Below are 17,299 nucleotides of genomic sequence, written 5' to 3'. Positions count from 1 at the left end.
CTCATTGCTGATATTTAATATTAGATGAATTGTTATAATTATTATTGAATTAGGAGGAATTAGATTAAGTAGATTAATTAGATGCTTTTTTTTCACAGAAGGGCTTGTAGAGCAGCAACTGTCTTTCAGAAGAGTTTTACCCTGGGAATACACACAAGAGTGGGTCTTGTCTACTGCTAAGCAACACTGGCAGAGTTGTTGAGCTTTCATTTGCAGGATCTGTCTGCTGAACACCTACGGAAAAGAAACATTCGAGTCACTTGGTGATATGTGGACAGCCTGAGGGATCAAAGATCCTTCGTGCCGCTATGAATCTCTGTCGTGCTGGGTGCCTGCTGAATGCTCTCAAGATCTTTGTGGTCTTGGGGACTGTTGGCAGCAAGCACGATCAGACTGCAGCAACTGGAAGACCCTATCCCTTGACAAGTGGCATTTTGCGTGAGGGAGGGCTCTGCCCTCGTCTTGGGCAATAGACAGATCAGAAGGTGAGCTGAGTCCCAGACCTGCTTTTGAATTTTACCTGGTTTAATAACTGACGTTCTTGTCAGCTGGCTGGGTTTTTACTGTGCAGATTTTCTGCTTGTACTACTATAAAAATATTTTTATTCGCAATGCTATTTCCATTGGGACATTCTTTGTCTCCAGGGTAACTTCCCTGAGAGTGGTTTTAAAAGTTAGTCTGTGGAAACTGCTGCATCTTGTTCTGCAGTCTTCAAATGCCCCTCTAGACAGTAATAAAAGATGCTATGCTTTTCCTGATACTATTTTTGCCCCGGCTTGGCACCTTCTTATTGTCTGAGAAGTGGGCAGAGCCAGGTAGGTGTGCTCAAGGATTTAATAAAGACAATGTGGACTTCACTGTAACTTAGTGATCAAGTGAGAAAAGACTAGATGGGACGTGGCACGGCAACGTCACGGAAGGCGCTCTGTGACAGCGTGGAGACTGGCTACTGGCAGAGAAGGAAAGAAAAGAACAATTTTTAGAGGGTGAGACAGGAGTAAGGTTGCTTGAACAGCTGGCGTTGTTGAGCATGAAGATGATGGAAGGATGTTATGGAGGCAGAAGCAGGAGGGGGAGAGACTAGCTAACATCACTGGGTATTTTTAGGAGTGCTTCCTGAGAGTGCTTTCTGTATATAAACAGACGAGGTTCCAGGAGGCAGCGGTGAGGGGGAGCGGTGTAACTCAGAGATCCTTGTACCGCAAATAGTACATTGCAAAGAGCAAATTGTTTGACTTTATTAAACTGCAGCCTCCTGCAACAGATCAAGGGTCTAGTTTCTAAGCAAAATAGTTGTAGCCTAAAGAAAACTTAACCGTTGAAAGCCTCGCAGGCCCTAGATTCCTGTTTGACTTGGCCTCCGGAGCTGCATATACTCTTTGAACCTCAGACTATGAAGTAAATTTGCAAAGCATAAGCTATTTTGAAGCCCCTCTCCACAGTAACACAGAGCTCAGCCTTGTTACCAGGAAAACAGAAGACATGAAAAATAACGGGAGGAGGACAATGTCTGGAAAGCGGACTTGACGGTGCTTTGCAATTCTGGAGGAGCTGGCAGGAGCTGGGCAGATCTGACCTAAGCATCAGGGTTATGCAGAAGAAAGTCACCTGGTCTTGGCGGGCAGTGCCAACGTTAAAGCAGAAGTGGGAGCCGCTGCCTAAGTGGAACAGGCCGGTGTAATGCAGAACCAGGGGATCTGCCTGTGAGACCACCTGGCTCCATCCCTGCCTACAGGCGCTGCCTGTTCCTTGGGGAGCGGTACCCAAAGAGTGGTTGTGTGTACGCTGAAGGCCATGAACAAAACGGTTATTCTGGAATGTGGTCAACTTAGGTTTGTCCAGCGGCTTGTTACTCAACCCTGACAAGTTAGGCTTGATCACGCTTCTTTTTTAGCATTGTGGCCTATTCTAGTTCCAGTTCAGATTTTTTTTTTTTAAGAGAAAAAGGGTAAAAGCTATGACTTGAGAAGGTCCCATAAGAGGACCATCCTTGCTGCAGCGACCCCAAAGCTACCTGTGCAAGGAGGCATGAATTACCGCACCTGTAAGGAAAAGGCTGATGCTCTTAGCTGTTGACACCACACATGGTGTGTACCTGGGCAATATCCTGGCTGGCATTTCCTTCTGTGGGAAACCTGTCCTTGGCAGCATCTCCTTCTGTGCAACTTGCTGAAAATTTCTGTCCTCTTTTCCCTTGGCTCTTTGCAGAGCAGATTTATGGTCCCACTTTCCTTTTACAAATAAAACCCTAAGTGCAAATCCAAAGGATAAATAACGCAGTGCAGACATGCCCGCAGCAATATTCTCTGTATTTATCATTGCTGAAAGTCTGGGAGGAAAAGCTGGTGAAGGCAAGATATCTTATGTGAGAAAACTATTCTCATGCTTTTGTGCCAACTCTGGAGGCTGGAGAGCAATCTCGTCGTGCTTTTCCCCAAACATCCTGCTGCAGCTCGGGCAAACTCCAGGTGCCTCGTCTGTGAAACGGGGCTAAGATGCCATCCTCCCTCGCAGGCTTGCAGCGTGGGACGTACACCAGCTCCACCAGCGTGCTGGAGGTCACCCTGGATGGGTGCTCGTAAATAAACCTCAGCGTTTGCTCCGCGCTGGGCAAGAAGTTGGCATGGAAAAGATAGCAGCATCAATGCTGCTGTGTCCATTAACGCGTCTCAATCTGCCCTTCTGATCACTTCCACCCTGCCTGCAGTCTCCATCGGCATTGCTTTGGCAGGTGACGTTTAGCGAGGGCACTGGGCGGGGGGGATCGCAGCTGGGGCGGCAGCGGCAGTACACCTGCAGGGGAGTGAGAGGGGCTTCATTCTGCCTGGCTCGGCAGCAGCAAAAACGAGAGGTGCTTGCCAGGACCAAGCACCTTGCTGTTAGCAAGGATGGCTGTGGTGGAAAGAAGCTATTCCCTGTTGCTTGGGCTGAGCTGGCGGCTTGCAAAGAGCCAGTAGTTCTGGATCTGGCAATTGCAGCACAAGGTATACCTGGATCCACCCCCAATACTGTTTTCATTTTCTTTGCCTTGATTTCAGCTGTAATTTTAAGAGACTTTTGTTTAACTAAGCAGGGGGGCAATAAACCACCTCAGTGTGAAACACATGTGGGTCAGAGATTAGGACTGCTTAATTGTCACAGCTACTGAGCCTGCACCCGAGCCCCTGCCAGCCACCTCCCCTGCTGCAGCCCTCGCAGAACCGAGGGGAGGTAACGGTGGGCTCAGGTACCGTCGTCTGCCGGAGGGTGGGGAAACCGCAAGGAGACGGGGGGACCTGCCTCCCGCTGTCCGAACTTTGCAGCAATGCGACGTGCTGGAACCAGCCCAGGCTCTTCTAGAAAGGGAATTTTATGTCCTGGGGTTGGATAGCTACTTTATTGTCTTTGAGTCAGTGTTTTGACCTCTTGTTCTTCATTGTTTGGGTGTGGGGGGTGTGGTTTTTTTTTTTTTCCAGAGAAGAGAAGGCCTCCGGTAACAGTGACATCCAGCCAGCAGCCCAGCCTTGCCGGTGCCCTGGCTCTCCTGGCCGGCTGCAGTGCCAGTCACGCATGGCAGGGGCATCTGCGGCTGTCCCTGGCCAGCTGAAATAGTCCTGCCATGGCTGACAGGCCTCAGCTGGGGTAAATTTAGGCTCGGTCACTCAGAGATGCCGTTCACTTTAAATTCCACCCTGCAGCCACAGATATTTCCAGATACGCAACCTGCTGGGAATTACGACCCGTCCCGATGGGCTCAATGCATGGAGATCTTGGACCGCTGTGTTTCACGCGCCCCTTGTCCTGTAATATAGTCCCATTTGGCTTGGCGTAGGCTGAGTTACGGAGACTTGAAGGGAGCGGTTAGTAAGGCGACTGAAAAGACTAGTGACAAAACAGCTTCAGCATGGTCTGCAATAAAACAGGATCCCCAGACAGCCTGAGGTGGAGGAGACCCAAGTGCCAGGAGTGGTTCAGCCACCATCCTCACTGAAACCTCATCTCCTTGCTGTGGCAGCCAGCGAGAGGTCTGTGAAAGCTATAACCTCACTGATTTTTCCATCTTTCGCTATGACCTCCCTTCTGGCCGCGTACTCCAGTCTCAAAGGATGGGACCCTTTCTGGAGGGAAGACCCATCTCTCTGTTCCCTGAGAGGAAATTAGTCCACAGCATTGCTTGTGTTTTACTTACTGTTTTTATAATAAAGTGGAAACACCACCTGGATTTCTCTATAGGCTCTGCAGGGAAATCACGTTTCCATATTGCATTATGAGAAATGCAGTGGAAGTGTGCTATGCTCAGTTAATTTTTTTTTTTAATGTATGGAGGCAAAAGAAACTCGAGTTCAGAACAAATATATGCTTCTCTCTTTCTATTCGACATCCATAGTGCTATAAATACAAACTGCAGGGTACTTTCAGAACTGCAAGCCTTTAAGACCTCTCAAGGGAAAACATCACACCAAATTAATCTGCCGTCAAGTGGAAATTCTATATTGTTTGCATTTGCCAATGTTCTGTATGTGGCTGTAATTGCACTGAAGCAAATATCTGCTTTGAGTTCTTCACAAGATTAAATGTGGCCAATTGGGCGTAAAAGAGTAATCAAAATGCAGAGCTGCTGCTTTGGATTTATTAGAGGCATTGCTCATTTTTGCTCTGACATGATGACACTAGGTTCTGGCTTTCCGTTAACACACGGAAATTTAGGGAATGTGATTTGGAGCGCTGGATACCGAGCCAAGAGGAGGATGTTTCTGGCCACTGCTGCCACCCGCTTCCCTTAGGCGTGCAAGGGGACACCCTCCTTCCCTCTGAGCACCAGCAAGGCTGCCGATAGCTCTGCCCCAGGGTGCAGCGTCTGGCTGGGACCTCCAGTATCGCCTCCCGAGGGTTTCACGGTCTCTTTAAGTTCTGCTTGCCATGGATCGGAAGCTGAAAGGACTTTTGAAGGCCCCAGCAAGGAGCCTCCACGGCTTGTAACAGAGGGAGCCCAAGGCCTGAGTTGGATCCTGACTAATGTCACCGTGTCAGACTAAAGGAGCATGGCAGCTTGCAAAACCTGGTCTCACCCTATGCCAGCTGGATGTGAAACGTTAAAGATTTGCTTAAAAACCTCATGGTTTATTTTTCTTTTTACTAGTTTAGCCATTTTCCCTCCTGCCGCATAAATGCAATTATAAGCAAGTAAAAAGTCTTTTTTCAAGTTGACTGCGCAGCCTTTTAATTCTGCGTGAAAACCCAACTGCTCCCTATGCCCTGCCCAACAGGCCCAGGTGGGCAAAACTGCCAGTTTGAATCCTTCTTTATTTCCTTTTCTTTCAGTTAGTAGGCTTATCCGGAAAACATACACTGCACTCCTACCAGCTTGCTTATGCTCAGCCATTTCCCGAGGGGTTCCTCAGTGCAGCTGCAGAGCAGTCCTGGCAGCATCCTTGCACTGTCTGCAGTGAGGGCAGCACCTCCCGGTCCAGTGCCAGGAGACATGCCCCCTTGGCACTAGCAGGCCTCCGCTCCTCTGCCTTTCCCTCTTCCTAACTGGAGGTCCAGCTCCCAAAGCTGCCTGAGGAAGCCGGAGTTGGGGCAGACCCCCCTGTGTGAGCGCACCGTCTGAATGGCGTCAGCGAGGGACATGTCTTCACAGATCATTAAGAAAGCGAGGACGAGAGTTGCAGATCGGCTGATTCCCATGGCGCAGTGAACCAGTACTTTGCCTGGAAGAAAGGAGAGCGAGAAATGCAGTTACTCCAGGAGGCCGCACGGTGCGGTTTGTCGTGCTGGAGCAGGGGTGGAAGCGGTGCTGATACTGGGGCTGGGCGGGCGGGTGCGCTCAGCCTTGCGGAGCAGTGGGGGTTTTAATGGCCGGGGACAGAAAAGTCACAGCTGTAGCGCTGGATCCATGACTCTGCTTGTTTGGGCTTAGCTGTCAGCCTCCTGGCCCAGCTTGTCGCCCGTGGTGTCCCTGCTTGCTCACACGTGGGTTTGGGAGGGATGCGCTTGCTGGCGAAGCCTCGAGCCTTCATGCTTGAAGGCTGTGCTACGGGAAGCTGCCCTGGTGGGTGGCTCGCTGCCGGAGGGCCCGGAGACTCGGGACTCAAATGTGCGACGCGCAGGAGTGCTTGCTGTTAGTACAAGAAGGCTCCTGGTTTTCTACGAGCTCTTTGTTCTCCTGTTTAGTAATTGTATGGCTCTACAAAAATGCAATTTAACAATACAATTTATATCCAGAAAAAGATGAAAATCAGTAAAAACGATTCTATGTTGCTTTATTCCGTTTTCAAAGGAAAAAAAGCATCTCAGATGCTGCTTCTCTGTAAAATGTAAGGAGGGATAGAAAGAATGAACAGCTTTTCAGGGCTAGTTCCTTCTCTTGTTTGTGCTTACAGCATCTTCATTTTTCTATTACCAGGGAGTGAGACAAAAATATCCTTGTTGGATGATGAGCCTAGATCCAGCCAAAAACCTCAGGCTGATTTCCCCCCTCTCCCCAGTGTTAAGTCTGGGTACTTTGTGCACAGCTTTTCATCTTAAATCCCATTTTGTTTGTGGCAGAGTATTTATTTAGCAACCGTTCCCGTTCTGACTAATGATGACGGCATAGCCACATGCTCGGAGAGCGCGAGCATGTGTTGTAAAACCCGCTCTGGCCAGCAGACTGAGAGAAGTGTTGAATTCCACAACGTATGTGACACAGCCACCTTTCATTATCCTGGCATGAGAAATCTGAGCTCAGCCCTAAAGATAGACACGTCTTCGGTAGAAATAAAGGGACAAATATAGTCTCCAAGGAAGCAGCGAAAACAGCTCCGGTGACAGCAGACTCGGACCGGGCACCGAAACCTTTGGGGAAAGGAAGAGGGTTTTCTAACCTAATGTCAGTTTTGCAGAATTAGAAGATCAAGTGGTTTCTATTTGTGTTTTCCCATTCAGATACAGCTTCACAGAATTTCCTGAGATACTGATGCCATTATTCAAGTTAATGGAATTGACAGATAGATGTAATTTAACTCCATGGGGATTCTTGGAAGTGAAGTCCTACTTTTTATGGGACTATGGAGAAATCCTTTGCATCCCTGCTAGAAGATAATGCTAATTTGAATTTTCACTATACTTTTTTTTTTTTTTTTTTTAATGTGCTGCACTATCATTAGCCTTCACACCAACCTTGTGGGATATGTATGCTGTATTACCTTCCGCAGAGGAGGCACTTCAGACCCAAATAACCTAGGTGCAGAGACTTCCAGAGGAACATAAAGGAGTCAGGAACACAATTTCTCTTTGAGAAATACTGTGAATAGGGCTAAGTCCAAAAGGTCTTTGGAGAATCTCCTTGCTTCAGTAGTTTGCAGTAGGCCTAACTGCAATGTAGTGGCAGGGACTGGGGAAATCCAGACACTCTACCTAATGCACACCCCAGATAACAGAAGCCAAGGAACAACATGTTCTGAGAAATTTTCTTGGAACCATAACCGCTTTCCTTTTTGCCTAAAAACTTCTAAGTTACCAGCACTCTACAACTAAAAGAAAAATAAATTATACTTATGGTTTGAACTGCAACAGGAGAGGGGAAAAAATAAACAAAAAAAACCCAACAAAAAGAGATGGCCTTGATGTTGGATTTGATTTTGAATCACTAAATATTTTGAAAGTCAATCTAAATTTGGCCAGAAATTGGATGGGTGACAAGAAACTTGCTGTTCTGAACCTAATTTCAGTAAAATTGTTCTTGGGTCCATTTTTTTTTTTTCCACCCAGATGGAGCCTTCTGCCTTGGAAAATACTCAGCCCCACCTGCAGTCTGGAACTGAAGACTGAGCTGAGCACAGGTGTGGATGCTGCCATTAAATATTGCCTGATGTGGTTTTGTTGGGGGCACAGAAAGCGGAACAAATCCCAGGCTCCTGCTTGTACAGGCTGGCTCTGTACCATTTTATATCTAACTCTGTGTCTGAGAGGAGGAGGAGGTGGTGAGTAAGAACACACTGAATTTTCTTCCCTGCTTCTCTGGCTTATCTGCACTTCGAAAGAGTTCTCCTCGATCACCAACTAGCTTTAGAAGGTGTCTCAGCAAAAAGCTGGACAAGCCCCAGCTACTGACCTTGGACATAATCCGCACGGCTCTCCAACACACGTGTTCCCATGAGGACGCAGGTACGTTTTCTCTTTCACATGTGCAACATCTACTCCTCATCGTTAGCCTTTGTTCCACCACACACAGAGGTTACGATAAATGCCGGTGCACTGACAATAAAATGACTGTTTGTTGCAGATAAATCAGTCATGTGAAATGATTTAATTAATGTGAAATTGCTCTAATGAAAGCAGATTTGAATTTACGACGTGATTATCTGTAGCCAACAAACTGAACGTTAAACTTGAGCCGGGAAACAAACGCGGCGTTGCTGCTTGGTTCTGTTGACAGGCTCAGACCCTCGTCTCCTGGCGGTAGCTGTAAGCGGGTGAAGCGACGCTCCGACCCCACCGTCAGGTACCGCATTTGAACAGCACCTGAGGCGCGCCCGCGCCGCCGCAGGGGTCTGCGCGACGGCACGCTGCTGTCGCCTCTCCTCTCGCGGGAGGCGGCCGACATGCGCCGTCCCAGCACCAAGGCTCGGGCTCCCGGGCGGCTGCCGGACCACAGCCCGGTGGGAAAGCAGCGGTCACGGAGGCAGTCGTGGTGCTTGCCCCTGCCGTGGGGCAGGCAAGGAGGTTATAACCGGATCTTCGACACCGCAGAATCCGTGCCACAAGTCGACATCCTCCACCTCTGCCTTCCTTGCCCCCATTTGTTTTAACACACGGTGCAAAGAGAAGTTGGACCGATCCCACATTACAGGGCCGTGTCGCAACCTTCTCCCTGAGCGTGTAACAGGATCCCCTTAGGAGTAATGGGATTAACTGAGGAGAAGTAGGGGCACTTAGCTTCTGGCGTTATTAAATCTTGCAATACTTCTTTGAAATGTTGCGCTGCACATCTCAAGCTACTTTTTGCAGAGGCAGACAATAACTGTCATCTGGCTGGGATTTGTGCAGAACAATAACACTTGGTTTTTAACAACGGATTACGGATATTATATCCAGTTCATGCCTGCTGTAACTCCACTGACATCAAAGGGTTTGCACTAGGGATAAAGTTTGCACATTCAACTTTGTTGGCCAAATTCAAGTTGGGAAATTCAATGTTGTTGAACAAATTAGTCATTAAAACACATAATATCTTATTGTCCTTTTGCTACTCATCATTAACTGAGCTAAATGTCCTGAACTAGCCCTTGCTTTCTTGCAGGATGGATTCAATTTGGCTTAAGACCAGGCTCCAGACCGTCACCCGGAGTGAACACCCCAGCTGCCCTCGCCCCATTGAATCCAGCAGAATTATGCTGCTCACCAGGAGGAGAGTTTAGCTGGGCCAGTGGGCCCCAGGGTCTCTTCCCACTCCATTGTGGTTTTCTCATCTCGTGTTAGGTTTTAGCTGCCATCTTGTAGCCAGGTGCAGAACCAATTGTCTATTTCTCAATTAATCAAGTGCCTATTTTGTCGCAGTTGAAAATAGCAAGAAGCCTACCGAGAGCTTTAAATGGTGCTGTGTCTCTTCTTCCCAGGCCTCCCAGAAGACCTAAGGCCTGTTGCCTGCTGGAGGCTGGGAAGTTAAACTGATGTATGTAATGCAGCTACAGCAGAGTAGAGGAGCCTTTTCTCCTGAGTTAAGCTTCTTTCGTAACCACCACCACCGCTGCGAAGGCAGGAGAAGGGAGCCTAGCTTTCCATTTGCTCCAGAGAAGTGGAAGAAGGGAAATGCCTTTCAGAGGGTTTGCAATTTCAGGAAGTTAATGGGTGATTTTAACCTGCCTGTTTTAAACATGTTTGGAGGTCAGTAAAAGGAGAAGCTCTCTACTTGGGAATCTTTCTCGCTGCACAGCACAAGTTTAATAGCTTTCGTGGCATGCTTTCATCTGTGCTCTCAAGTTCTCTTTCCCTCCCTTTTCTGCTAGACGGTACCAAAACCTGCTGGGTTACACCTAGGTTCAGCTGCACTCCAGAAAAATGCAAATTGTACAGACGGCCACGCAAAGGGGCAAGATTGACATGCAAGGCATTGCCCCCTTCCTGAAGCGAAGGAGGAGCGTGAGGGAGCAGGCCGGTACTTCCCCGATAACATGTCTTCCCTTGCAGGGATGGGGGCACGTTGTGCATCAGCTTTCTCCTGGCTGAGCCTTCCCAAACAGTTCTGTTCCGTGGGCAAAGGAACAGCAGGGCCGTACTGACGGGAAGGCAGCCAAGGAAGTAGGGTTCATAAAATAATACTTAACATGGCATGGCTGCAATAGTAGTGCATGTATTCCTTCATCTGTACGACCAAGATGATGAAAGAAGTCATTCAGGGTGCGATGCGGCCGTCGACCACTGTGACAGGAATAGCAATAGTGGGCAGAAGGGAAAGGGCAACCTTCCCAAAAGACTGTAAGCTCCCAACTAGGAGCATGCGAATGCACGCTCCCCTGCTTCCTTTTGCTCATGCTCTGGCATCTGGGTTTGAAGAAATCGCCAGAAGAATAGATCCTTCTATCACCAAAGACATATTCTGTTCAGCTAAGGTAGAAATCTGGAGTAAATCTGTCCATGCTGTTTTCTGGACTTCTGGTGTAAAGCATCAGAATTTTTCTTCAAGCATGACCGGAGTAACAGTTCTTACTTAATTCTAATGAGTATTTGATTCATAGTTTTAAATATGTTTGTGCCTCTCATAGTCTTAACTGTGACTTACCCTCCCAGGTGAAAAAGATAATTTAATTCCATTAAAGAAAAAGATGTTGAATTTGCTTGTGATAGTTAAGCAGCAGTCTTAAATGACTTCTCAATCAAACAGAAGTACCTCGTTTAATATGAACAGGCCTCTTGTCACCTAGTATAATTTTTTTGTTCAGCATCACTGCTTATAATAAATGCCATTTTTTCTCTTCTTCTAAATGATGTGAGTAACAATCCCCTCCCTGCCTCATCCCTGCACAGGTCATGGGTATTTAGCTGCTAAATTTCTGTACCTCAGGAAATCATGCTTCCAGAACATCTTGTTTATATATTTTCAAAACTGTTGCACTTTCCTTAAAATGATGAATGTCAGCAACAGCTGTATATGATTGAATTTCACCTTGTCTCCGTTCCCAGAACCCTGCTTCCATATGGAGTTCAGTAAAGCAATATCTAAAAGCATGGCAGTAGGGATAAATATGCGCTGTAGACATGATGAGTTCATTGTGTTTGCCTTGAGCCCTAACTTGTTCTACATTCATAACTTTCAGTATTTGGGCATGCATCTTGCTAAGCACTGGGTTGGTTTGCTTTTGTGGCCACCATGATTCATCTGTTGTTTTCTGCCTTTTATCAATTGATTTGGAACTTTTTTTTACACACGCATGGAAAGATTTTGGATCTTACCTTTCTTTGGAGCACCACCAATAATGACTTCAATTGCAAATAGCGTATGCCGTAACAGAAATGGGTGCAGATCCAAATTCCCCAAATATGCTAGTGGTTTTGAAATCCAAAATGCAGCCCTCAGTTTCACAAAGGCAAATACTTTCTAATGGGATGCATCAAGTCCTCCAAACAGCAGTAAACTCTGAGGTATCTAGCATGGAGGTACGCACAGTTCTCAGTTACTGTGTCTCCCTTTCCTAGCCTGTACGGTGTAGACCCCTAGATGTGCAGATCGGATCTACTAGCTGCATGTGATCAAGCTGGATAGTTAATATTTTAGGACCCCTGTTGATATTAAAGATGATGCAACCAAAACAGTTTGCTGAATGTATAACTGTTCTCTTAACCACTTACTTTTGAGTGGGCATCTATACAGTTTTGTGGCCCAGTGGAGACTTGCTTTTGTGAAGGTTTGGCCTCAATAGTCATGATCCCCCACTAGCCCCAGGCCTCTGGCATTGTACCTGGCCTGTGTTTAGCGAGTCCAAGGATTTTGCAGGTTATCTTCCTATTTCAAAGCTATACTCTTTCTAGCAGCAGCATGACATTACCTCCCGTTGCTTAGGTTCTCTTCTACGGTTTTGCTTCCCAGCAAATTCTTCCCTATCCTGTGTTTGTAGGACTTGTACAGATTATGGCATTATCGTTGAGCTCTCTTACTGAAATACGATGCTTGCTCTTGTCTTTTTACCCCATCCCAGCTTTTATTTTAATACCCATCACTAATTTGAAAAGATCAAGTATATGTGCCTCCTCCCAGGTCAGTGTGTCTATATAGGTAATAAAGGATACTTGCTATTTTGTCTGTTGCTATTAGAGATGTCGAATAGCACTAGGCATAGGGAAAAGCCCTTTGAAAGCCTGTTCAGTGCATCCTGCCCTGCTTCGGGGGAACTCCCCGTCACTGTGGGAGTTCAGGAGGCAGGCACGGTGCTACTTGGTTTGGGTAACTCCCATTCTTACCCACATCTGCAGCTGGTTGTTTTTTGCTGAATACTATTTGATAACTTGCCCTACTTGGCTCTTATGCAGAAGGTATGTAACATGCACAGATGGTCTAGTTACCTCTTGGGGAATTCAGTGCTGCTTTTATGTATCGAGCAACTGGGTAGAAGTAAATGCTGAGATCAAAGTTTGGGTTGTCCTCTGCTTCTACTCCGTAGTAATCCACAGGCAGATCTTTGTAGAACTTGGGTCCAGTGTCGATGTGAAATCGCCCAGCAGCAGCATTCACAACATGGGAGATGCCCATTTGGCTTAGCTGTGCTTTGTCACGAGCGACATACCTGGAAGAAGGACGGTGGGTTATATTCACCTGCTGCATTACAGTGTGGGGTAGAACATGCTGATGATGGTGCAGTTTGTTAGAACCACATGAAGTTGTAGTGACTATTTTCTGACAGTTTGATCAGTTCCAAAGTGTCCACCAAAATGCTTCAAGACCAAAGTGGATCGTTAAGAAACTGACTTTTACATTTCCTGCATTTTTCTACCCAGTGCTTCTCAACTGATGAAAAATAAAAAGGTGGTGGTAGCGATATTTCTGCACAAGCCAAGAGTTTTCTGGTTTGCTTTCTCACCAAGTCACCTCTGCTGAGCATCCATCAGGTCAGGCGACTGATGCCATCTGGCAATGTGAGGAGAAAATGAGGCTGATCCTGTTTTACCTAGCTCTGGCGTGACCGCCTGCAGTACCGGTGTCACGGCCCCCCACAGGGACTCCTGTACTAGTGCAGGAGGAGAAATCAGGAGGGGGAGCGTTCTTTTTGGATACTTAGAATGCCTTTTCTCTATGCTACAGCATCCTATGCACAGTTGAGCCTGGCTCAACACTTAGACTTACTCTGGGGGGTCCCCAAACTAGTGCCTAGCTCTCTTTATTTAAAGAGTGGAAGATTTGGGGGTAAACAGGGTGGGGGGCGAGAGTTGCATTAACACCTTCAACCCTTCCCTCTCTCTTACAGGTCTCCCACGTAAAGGTTGGGCCAGACTTCGTCCACGTGCCCCGTGGGGTGTGCACGTGTCCAGAGCAGGCGCTGCAGCTCCTCCAGGGACGGCGTTTCGGCACTGCTCTGGCTGCCAGGCGTCCGGCTTGAGGCGCTTCTTATCTTGGGGCGCAGTAAGTCCCCGCTGCACAGGGAGTCCCAGGCCATCCTGAAAGGTGGAGGGCAGACATTCACCACCATCCAGAGACGCTTCTGAGGTCACCCTCTCTTCCTCTCACCCTCCCTTACCCTTCACAATGCTTGCCCACAGTTACAGTATTTTGGGGGCAGATAGTGTCGTCTTCTCACGTGTTCATGTGCTTATCACAGCAGAGGCCATGACAGGACTTGGGAATACTGTTGCAATCTAAATGACAGTCCAGCGGCTCACGTAGTCGCATGTCGTGGTTCAGGCAATGATTTTGAAGGCTGTACTGCTTAAATAAAGTTTCAGGTTATTATGGCAAATTGGAAGCTAAAGCTTTTTCAAACTACTAGGCTCAGGGTCTCCGTAGGCTTATGTTGACCCGATGACTCAACCCTTCTTTTTAGGTATGTCAAACAGTCGATTAAAACTTCATGATCATAATTTTAAAGGTTTTTTTCATAGTAGTATGAACTTTCCCACTTCCTGGCTGGAATTCCAGGCACTATTACTACCGCAGTGAAACTGCCTAGTTCTCGATACGCCAGCACGTATCGAATGAAAAGCTCAAATGGAAAGAGGTAATGCTACAGAAAATGTGTGAATGTAGCTATGCAACGGGTATAAAAACTAGCTAATAATTTGGTATGCTGAGCTTTTCCTTTAACCACATAACTAGGACATGCTTATATATACTTTATCTGATTTGTCTTTTATAATTTGCTCAACAAACAGAGCTGAGCAGAAGAGAATTGGTCATGCAAAATCTTATTCACTGGTTAGCTCTTAATTGACAGCTTCAACAGGAAAATTTTGATTCTTTCCAATGGTAGTTGCCAGCCATACTTGTTGTCCTGATGACAAATGTTCGTGGTAGAAAGAATCTGCAAGAGTAAGTTATAGTGATTCTAGCTGCCATTTATATGAACATAATGTATTTTTTTAATAGGTTGTTTCATTTGCATTCCTCTCCTCTCTGCCCCTTCTAAGAACTATCCCATTTCTAATCTTGAATTACTTTAATTACAAGGAGAAATACTCTTTTTAGGCATCAATTTATATCTGGAATTACTCCGTTCCCATGTGGTACATTTCTTTTGAAATAGTGGTTGCTTGTGTTAGCTGTAGATTTGAACTGTTGGGAGGATTTTTGAAGAGGGCAATAGAAACTCTATTTTTACCGGAGTTATGTTTTAAGAAATTATTAAAAATGTCTATGTTTTTCTATGTTCTAAGATTTAATCACTTATCTGCATTACAGAGGTTTTAGGAACTCTCTCAACTCATGCAGCTTTAGAACAGAAGCATTTGTCTAGGACAGGGGTGAAGTTGTAGTCAGTGAGTCAAAGTCTTGTTCTGACACCAGCTGCTGAATGTCTTTTGCATAGAAGATTAGGGGGGTAGTTTTGGGGTAGAACAGTCCAGAACAGCAAACCTGAAATCTTTTATCTTTCTGCTGAACAGCTCTGTCATTTACAAACAGGCTGTATTCATGTTCAAGCAACTGCGTTGACAGTTTCTTTTCAACTACTAACTGGGGTGAAAGGTTTTCCTAATTTCCCAATAAGGTACTTTCGCTAGCCCTAAGTTCACATTTTGGTGTAATTTTGTTTAAAAATATTTGTCTTTGCATGCACAAAGACAGAGAGAGAGTCTGAAGACTAGCCTACTTTGGGACCCCGTTGCACCTTGATATCAGTCCACTGTTTTGCTGAAGGAGAAACGGAGCAACCAAGTCCCTGAGATGGCCACAGAAATGGAGGAGGGAAGCAGTGACTGTCGTGTCAGTGTTAGGCCTCTGAACGATGACTAGAAGCCACCCTTCTGCCATGCATTTGAGTGATTTGCCTTGCCACGCAGTTGCCAAGAGGGGCCCTCTCCTGTCAGTACACCACCTTCTGCCACCTTCACAGGCAGCCTTGTCCTTTTGAATACAGTAAGTTTTCACCAACTAACGATGTTCCCAGGATGGTCTCGTATTGTTTGTATTACAAAGAGCTCCGCTGTGGAATGTGCTGCCTTCCCAAATGTGCATATCTCCTCCAGTGTCAGCTTTTACTGTGAAAACAAAAGCAGATGTTCTTGCCCATTTTGGATGGCTTTATGCAAGAGGAGGCATGGAGGAATTCCCATACTGGAATGGCCATCCCCCATCAATGTTGATAGCTTCTTTGATGCTGGCCACCCCAGTGACCACAGCACCAGGTCTGCCCGGCTCCTGCTGGTGATCTCGGACACCAGCGTGACTTCTCAGATCCCACGCAGGAGGTCTGCAGCAGAAATGGGACTTGCATTTCCTGTGTCCTGACCACAGGGCCATCTGCCAGTTCATTAAATACTTTCAAGAATAACAGCCTCCTCCAATCCTTCCCACCTCATAATATCTGCAGCAAATGTTCCCATTTTTTGATGTATCTCGTTCCTTGCAGCGTGGCTAATGACCACTCTAGGGCACTTCTCACTCCCTGTAAAGTTGCTTTCAACTGTTTTGTTTTTTTCTTGTTTACTACTGCTTGTTATCCCTTCCTCTCGCTCTCTCCACTGTATAAATACTTTGATTTTCATATTACCTAGCCTCTGAAGACTGAAGGCTGCTGTCAGCCTTGCTTTCCTAAGCCTCACGGGAGTGGGGAATGGCAGGGCCCTGCCCAAAAGCCCTGGTAATGTTGCAGCATTCACCCACAGGGCTCTTCTGGGAGCTGTGCTTTCCAAGTCCGTAACTCCATCCCTCTAACAGCTGGGTGGACAACTCTGAAGTATAGCACACCTTAGGAAAAGTGGTCCTTCAGAGATTTCTTTTTTTTTTAAGTTGTCTTTCTAGAAGGGAACATAACTGTAGGCTTGGCAAAAGAAGGTAGTGTGTGCTACCTGGCTATCAAAAGTTGTGGAGCAATGGCTTTATAAGATGGGTGTGCTTCTTCAGAGTTATCCTAAGATGACTTTCAGTTTGTGCTCACATTGATCTTGTATTATGGCTAAGGAACTTACTCCTGCTGAAACACAGACGTGAGCTGCTGAGGCTCTGTACGAAACTTATTCCGTCTGCATTCTGGTCACATTCGTTCAACTGGAGAACAGCATCAGCTCATGTAAACTCTATGTCCAATAAAAACGAAGGACTGGGGTTCAAATTGCAAATGTGAAATAATTGGAACTAACAGGCTGTGAATGATTCAAAAGCAGAGACTTCTCTGTAGGACTATTCAACTAATATGTTGAATAATGAATACACTGAAAAAAAATAATAGCTTGCCATAGAAAATTTACAGACAGGAAAACAAGGCAATTTTTTTTCTGAATAAATGACTGCTCAGTTCTAGCATCAGTCTAACATTTTAACTCACTAAATTTGTATATGCAAGTGTCATTTACTGAAATGCACACATCTAAAGAAAACAATGCTATGATTAAAATTTTGTGTAATATTTTATAAGGAGCAAGAATAGATTAAAACAAATTAGTGTGAAAGGAAAATGATTATATGTAATAATGTGGTGGTTCTTCATTTTAAAAATATGTTTTTAATGATTCTCAGCTCAATTCCTCTATATTCACTTTTTGTAGTAGATCTGTTTCTGTGATGTGTGTTGTACGAATGAGCAATACAATTTTAAAATGCTGGTTTCTGAATGATATTCATATGAAATGGTCCTGATCTTTGCCCTACTGGAGTTGTATTGCAGTAATTATTCAATCACGTAGGAGAAATTTTAC

General features: G+C 46.0%; 1 protein-coding gene across 1 annotated transcript; it reads right to left on the bottom strand.

The window, feature by feature from the left end:
- Positions 1-5,476: 5,476 nt before the first annotated feature.
- Positions 5,477-13,697, bottom strand: LOC309406617 (dual specificity protein phosphatase 13B-like; the record flags this gene model as incomplete). The annotated part of the gene is made up of 3 exons (XM_082001890.1): positions 13,418-13,697; positions 12,521-12,741; positions 5,477-5,691 (listed from the first exon to the last, which is right to left on the bottom strand). The coding sequence occupies exons 1-3, from the start codon at positions 13,639-13,641 to the stop codon at positions 5,477-5,479; spliced, it is 660 nt and encodes a 219-aa protein (XP_081858016.1). The 5' UTR covers positions 13,642-13,697.
- Between the last annotated feature and the right edge of the window lie 3,602 nt (positions 13,698-17,299).

Source organism: Phaethon aethereus (assembly GCF_964289735.1).
Source record: "Phaethon aethereus genome assembly, chromosome: 7".
NCBI lineage: Eukaryota > Metazoa > Chordata > Aves > Phaethontiformes > Phaethontidae > Phaethon > Phaethon aethereus.
This window is presented reverse-complemented; position numbering and strand designations above follow the sequence as displayed.